Here is a 7,500-nt window from a genome sequence, read left to right as displayed (position 1 = left end):
GTATCAGCACTGTGCGTGTGTGTGTATATATGTATATATATATATATATATATATATATATATATATATATATATATATATATATATATATATATATATATATATTAGTGTGCATCTGTCTGTCTTTACCTGTCGTTGCTCACACAAAATCTGATTCAAATCATCTTTTAAACATAATTTTCACCATTTGTATGAAAGTGGAAATTTCAAGATGGTAAACCATAATTGTTCTGTTCCTAAGTGCAAATCGGACTCATGGAAATACAGGAATACAAGAAATATCCCTGGATGAGAGGAGTCTGGTTCGTACCATTTACTGTTAGTACATTCTAATGTCAGCCATGGATAACACACACACACACACACACACACACACACACACACACACACACACACACACACACACACACACACACACACACACACACACACACACACACACACACACACACACACACACACACACACACACACACACACACACACACACACACACACACACACACACACACACACACACACACACACTTCTTTTATCAATTGATGTGAAAATAAAAGCATAATTTATCTTGCCACTCTGGAACCAAACAATTATATATATATATATATATATATATATATATATATATATATATATATATATATATATATATATATATATATATATATATATATATATATACATATTACTAGAGGGGTGCCCAGCAATGTCAGGTCGTCCTTCCCACCCCTTCCCCTGCCTCCTCCCACCCCACCCCTTGAGGGACAAATCCATCGATATGGCTGAAACAATGATGCTATACATGTTTATCCTCATCGCCATGTCATGAATCTGGGGTAAGTTCAGTTGCCAAGTAGCTTAAGCACCCCATGAGAAACCGTTGATAAAGAACGGCTGGCTTGGCAAGCGCTAGCAAGCTTCTTGGTAACTGAACTCACTCATGGACATCTCGCATACAGTGTATACAAAACACTGACAAAAGGACATTTTATTTTTAAAATTGAACTCTTCAAATATTAATAAGTATTTTCGTTTTAATGAAAACGTAACTTGTTCAGACCCACACATCTACCCACAGGCACAAACTCAGCTTTATATATTAGATAATGGTCCTCACGGCTCCCGTAGAGCACCTCCCTCCCCGTTCCAACATGATTAATGGTAAATATCATCATTTTAAACTTACCCTATACATATACAAGCCCTAGATACTATGTCCTTCTCATCGTGGTTCAGAATAATCTAATTCAGATACAGTTCATTTACTGGTAGCAACCCATGGGTGGTTTGTGTAACGCACATCCCTCCACTCGAGCCCACCTGGTCGGGACTTTACTGTACGAGCTGGTGCCCGTTCGGCAAGCTGAGAAAGTTCTCCAAGTCTTTTGTTGTGCAGAGGCCCAGCCTGTTCTCTCAAGTACTTTTCCAAGTATTTTCGGCTTCTTTCAGAAGCTTTTTCAGACATTCCAAGTAACAATCCTTATCCTGGGCACACAATACATTTTACTTCACCCCAAACTCTTCTGCTTTCTGGGGTTTCTGCACATCTAGCATTGTGGGGGCAGATCATGTCATTTTGAAAGTGCCGAATTGGTTGTAAGAGTTGAAAACCACACCGGATCGAGGGGAGTCATGAAGTTGCGATGTTGTTTTTTTGTGCCCAACTTGGTGTCGTCTCTCATTTGGTGGCTTGTATTTTGGGTGCTGTCAGTCCATCTGGAGCCTCTCCTAAAAAAAATGACCACAGATTTCTTTCCGAGTTGGCACATTGATGCAACAATATCTCGACATAAGGCAAATCAAATTATTTTTGGATCAGAGCCTCAAGTCATGGGACGCACTCCTTTATTTCCAAATGTTGGCGATTGTAAAAAAGAAAAAAAGTCAGAATAGTATTATGGATTGCATATACTGTACTTTCAAGGACCTTCATTTATTTATATACACTTTACAATCTCTGCCACCAACAGACCATCTTGAATTGCTTCTTGTCATGTCCTGCCACACCTTTTTGTTTCAGAATGCATTTTTATTTAAGGGAGTGAAATAATATGTATTGAGGAGAGAAAGGTATGGATGCTGAGGGTGTTGGGGAATTATTTCGATGAAAAGATTTGTTTTTATTTGTTTTCCTCACAAGACTGAGGCTCACTCCATGCTCAATACTTAACTAAGAAGACATTCCTGGAGGAGCAAGGTGACCGAGGAACGAACTGGTCGATGATTATCTGCACTGTCTGGGGTTAAATTGCACCATTTTGCTATATTTTGTAGATTGTCAGTTTGCATTTGCTATTTGAAGCTTGTGCATTTATATTGCTGTCTCTTATAATTTTGGTGAAATAAGTATCAATCCTGCTTTTAATACCCTTCTTGTATTCGGTACGACCTCTTTTTCTTCTTTTTCTCATCATTAAGCTCTTTCTATGCCTCCGCTGACAAGTGGCCGGAGGAATTATGTTTTCAGGTTGTCCGGCCATGTGTCTGTCTGTCCGTGCGTCCGGCTTTCCGTGATAGGTTTTCGTTACCGCAAGAACTTAAGAACGGCTGAAGGGATCCAAGTCAAACTTGATAACAGTATGTACAGTATAATGATACAAAGATGAACTGATTAAATTTTGTAGTCATAAAGGTTGGAGGTCATGTTAGGTAAAAATTGTTACTGCGTTAACTTGTGAACCAGTGATGATATTTTGACCAAATTTGATATGTATATATATATATATATATGTATAATGATGCAAACTGAACTGATTAAATTTTGGCATCAAAGGTTAGGGGTCATGTCAGGTAAAAATGTGACACTTGAGAACAGCTGAAAGGATTTAAATCAAAGTTGGTACAAGTATTGTAATCATGTAATAATGTGGGTAGAGGCCTATCGGTCGACGTCGTGACGTCGAAGAGTGTCGTTCTGGTTCTCATTGATTTGATCGGCCTGAACGCCCCGGTGGTACATTTGCGCTTCACATCAAGAACTCCATTTGTCACTGACCTTGCACCTCCCAACCCCCAGGAATACCTCTGGCTGCAATTTCGCTCCGCTTGCTCCTCTTGGTCGTTTGAATTGTATAGTCCTCTTCACAGTGACGGACTCCATCTACAACTCTCTCAGACAAAATGGAAAACTATTTAAACATTCATCCCAATTCACTCTTCCTCATATGTGGCGATTTCAATTATCACTATGCAACTTCGCTGGATGTTGGTACATCTCTTACCAGCCATGGCACTTCAGCAAAAGACTTCTGTGACTCCATGAGATGACTCAATCTGTGGACTTTCCAACTCAGATGTCACCCAATCGCAAATCCTCCATTCTGGACTTGGTGATGACTAACTTTCCCACAAATGTCTCCTGCTCTTCCTCTGCTCCAATTGGTTCATCTGATAATATGCTTGTGAAAGTCAACATCTCTGGCTATTCTCAGAGAACTGCCTCAACACCGGCGAGTCTGGAATATCACTCAAGCAGATTGGCAGGGACTACAGGCAACCATCTCTCTTCAAGACTGGTCTTCCATATCTATTGCCACTGATGTTAACTCAGCCTCAAAATTCTTCCACAGAACCACAGAAACCTCTCGCTCTCTCGCTCTGTCGCTCTCTCGCTCCACAGATTCATCCCATCTCATCTTCAATTATCTTACCCTTCTTCCCACCAATGGTACACTGAATCCTGTGGTGAGGCAGTTGCTCCGAAACACCTTGCCTTCCTTTCCTGAAAGGCAAATCCTACCAAAGACAATCTCCTCGGTGCATTCCAAAAAGTCTGCAACAAGTGTGCGTCCACTCTCAAGAGAGCCAGGAAAAAAAAACATCTGTCCAACCTCAAGAATGAACTTTCAAACTTATCTTCCTCCCCTAAAACCTGGTGGTGCCTTGTTAAGTCTGTCTCTGGAGTATGCTCCCCTTCCATCCCTTCCCTCACTTCAAATGGCACCACAGCTGACTCTGCTCATGAGAGGGCTGAATGCCTCAATTCTGTTTGCTTCCAAATCTTGATGTCCTCAACCATTCACTCTCAGTACCCATCCTTACCTGTAGTACCCAACTGCTCCTGGACTCTGTCATTTGTACCTGAGAAGGTGGAGAAGGTTCTTTAGGTTCTTTCAACTCTCAACTCAAACCCTGCTACTGGACTGGATGGCATCAGCTTACATGTTCTCAAAAACCTGCTCTGCTGCTCTTGCACATCCTATCTTTGGCCTTTTCACCCTTCCATTTGTGCTCGGTCATCTTCCATCTGCTTGGAAATTTGCCATCACAGTACTACATATAAAAGGTGCAAAAACTGATCCCCTTAACTACAAACTTATCCGCTTACTTCCAATTGTCAGCAAGGTCATGGAATCCATCGTCGCAGTTGATATGAAATCCTTCCTTTTCTCCAACAACCTCATCTCAGACCAGGTCACTACACCTTACACATGCTGTATCGACTCGTACAACAATGGATGGAGGCCCTCAATATCAGACATGAGAACAGGGCCATCTCTGGATATATCTCATGCATTTGATGCAGGGTAATTCCAGTGTAACGGATGTAACGTTGAGACAAAAATTGCATCACTAATGTTGAAATTTTGAAAAGGTTGGCCATATTACAGAGTTTCTTTATTACATATCGTAATTAGTCTCTATGGCTCTCTGATATTGGTACAAACCCCACTGTGTAGTCTACTACTAAAGCAAAAAATCAACATTTAAGCGGCGTAACGGACTAACATCGAAATGGACACAACTAAAACTGGCCATAGCACAATTCTTAAATCCTGCGAAATAACGAATTTGTAGTATACCTTTCATTCACGGTAAGCAAACTAAGCATTAGTAGCTTACTTTCTATATTCCAACGATACTATCTGTCTGGTGTTTGTTAAAATATTTTGAAAAGTTCACTGTAACGGACGTACCATTTTCGACAAAATGATAACGGACAGAATGACTTACCGTTGGAAGACGTTGAGGCAGTTCTTTCAAGATGGCCACCAAATCATGTGACATCATCCACGGAGTAAATATCTCATAAATTATGAAAATTCAGACCTAACTAAACACCGTCCAACAGAAATCCTTTTGAAAAATACATTTTCAAATTTTATGCTTCATGTCCATTATTACGTGGAATTACCCTACAGTGTCTGACATCCTGCCTTACTCTCCAAACACTCTGTCTATGGCACCCATGGCTAACTCCACACATGGGTTACTGATTTCTTCTAGTCTCATGGTCAACATGTGGCACTCAACGGAATCCTTTCATCTCCTCTCCCTGTCAAGGCTGGAGTGCCCAAAGGCAGTTTTCTGGGCTCTGTTAGATTCCTCATCTTCATCAAAGATCTCTCCAACTGGAAAATCTTTTTTTATTTGCTGATAACTCCACCTTTTGCCGTGACACCCCTCATCCTTCAGACAGCCAGGCTGTAGCCTCTTCTCTCTCTTCAGACCTTGGAAAAAAAATCACAAGCTGATCAACCATTTAGAATATGTCTTTCAATCCTGACAAATCTCACGCTCTCACGAGCTCTCTCTGAAAATACCATTTCGCAAACCCCCCTATCTACTTTCGAAACAATCTTGAGTAATTTCAGTCATTCATACTCGTGGGTCTCACTATCAGCCATGATATTTCTTGGGCAAACCACATTTCAAAGTTGAACTCCAAAGCCAGTCGCTGACTCGGCATTCTCTGTCGTACAAAGTCCTTCGTTGGCACACTTGAATTCCAATTCACCTGCAAGGCCTTCATCTGCAGCTTGATGGAGTACTGCTCTCCCCTGCCTCACATATTGCTCAGCTTGATGCTGTGCAAACCAAGGTCTTTAAGATTAATGGAATATCCCGCGATGAAGCCAAGTGGCTTATCTCCCGCCATTGCAGACAGATCAGTAGTCTCACTGTCTTCGCCTCCTCCTCCATTCTGGTCTTGCACCTTCTGCTCTTTCTGTGCTTTGTCCTAAATCCAGGATCATTGCTCACCTACACTCATTTGTTCCTGTTTTTTTTATTTTCCTGCCTGTGGAATCTACTTCCACATCCTCTTCAATCTCATTCTTCCCTCCAGGTCTTCAAGACAGCTGTTCACCACCATTGCAGGTTGTCCCCAATCCAAAACAATGATCTTTTCTACGCTCCTTGACCCCACCCAAATCCTTCCTCCTTCCAGTTTTCCCTCCTAAGAGTTTCCTTCTGTATCCGTCTTGTCCACCCCATGCATGCGTGTTTTGCGGCCTGGTTTTTTTTTTTTTTTTTTGTCTCTTACATCCTGATCCTTTCAGTGTACTAGCTCTTCCACGACACTTAACTATGTATAAAAAAGCCTTCCCCTTTAGGATAGGGGAAGGCTTATTGCTGATGTTGGGTTGTTTCTACAATTGGTGCCCATATTTTTTAATGGTACCACAAAGTTTTTAGCTCCCCCCACCCAGGAGTACTAGAATACCATTGAAGTTCCTTTTTTTCTGTCAATGTATCTGAGGTGTATCGCATCGCTGGTTATGACTTTCGGAATGGGATTCTGCATCAATAGTGGGAATAAAACGCATGCGCCGTTGACATTTTTTGACATTGACCTAATTTTAAGGTCAAGATCCAATTATAGACATTTTAACTTTTTTTTTTCACTAAAACTTGACTGCAGTTTGTCTGATTGGAATGAAATTGCTTCCTAGATATCTGAGAGTAAGGTGCATTTAAACTTGTTACATCGTACCACTCTGGGTTAGAAGTCAAGGTCAAACGGCAGTCTGAAATTTTTGTTTATTTTTGAATTTTTTTTTTCGTCATCGCTCAATTTTGCCAATGAGGAATATCAAAGACCGCTTGGCCTTCCAAGATGTTCTTGCATCATAACAGTGTACCAGCACTGAAGTTATCACTTGATATTTGATTAGTGTCCTTGACCTACTTTTTTTGGAGTTTGACCTAATTAACAAAAAACACCTTGTTTCTCTTGAATAATTTGCCTCCGATTTTCGTGACGAGTTTTATGGATAGATTGTAGATGGGGACACATTTTCTTCATTTACACTCTATGCCTAAATGTTGAAGGACAAGGTCATCTGACATTCCGAAAAAAAAAAATGTGGCCATCATTGTATCGTTGGTTATTGCTTTGTGATCGCAGATATCTCGGTTATTTTGTCTCTCTCTCTCTTTCTCTCTCTCTCGATTCAATATGGTGAAAATGCTCATTGCTTTTTTTTTTTAAAGTTTATTCCTTTGGTGTCTTTATTTTGTGTTTTAGATGCTATGCGAGAGGAGGTGTACCAATTCAAGGTGTCTCCCAAGGTTGTGACACCCCACAAAAGAGGTCTGTACTTGTTGCCCAACAGTCCAACTGTGCTGTTTCTGCCTTTACTCTTCACTTGGTCTTTGCCCAACCTCTGGCTTGTTGCCAGATGATTTGGACGTTCGTTCATTAGATTTCGAAATTATCATTGCATTTGTGACTTCTTGCATGGAAATGTCACAAATGCTTTCCAGCTTGCCTGGCG

The 7,500-nt window shown here is 40.8% G+C and overlaps 1 protein-coding gene across 11 annotated transcripts in view; it reads left to right on the top strand.

The window, feature by feature from the left end:
- Positions 1–7,500, top strand: part of LOC147032594 (interferon-related developmental regulator 1-like) — a 101,766-nt gene that overhangs the window by 27,580 nt on the left and 66,686 nt on the right. For 9 of the 11 annotated variants that reach the window (XR_015055237.1, XM_085870340.1, XM_085870338.1 and 6 more), the window contains exon 2: positions 7,251–7,316. The exons of 1 other annotated variant lie outside the window; for it this stretch is intronic. Coding sequence is in view for 9 of the 10 variants with exons in the window: in XM_085870340.1 (XP_085726466.1) it covers positions 7,251–7,316 (66 nt within the window). In the remaining variant the exon portion in view is untranslated. Of the gene's footprint in view, positions 1–283; positions 303–7,250; positions 7,317–7,500 lie in introns of those variants that run through there. One more of the 11 variants, XM_085870341.1, reaches the window with a different exon arrangement.

The sequence above is a fragment of the Eptatretus burgeri genome, chromosome 2 (assembly GCF_056783735.1).
Source record: "Eptatretus burgeri isolate ZD-2024b chromosome 2, Ebu_testis_v1, whole genome shotgun sequence".
Taxonomy (NCBI): domain Eukaryota; kingdom Metazoa; phylum Chordata; class Myxini; order Myxiniformes; family Myxinidae; genus Eptatretus; species Eptatretus burgeri.
The sequence above is the reverse complement of the archived record's forward strand: the minus strand, read 5'-3'. Positions and strand labels throughout refer to the sequence as shown.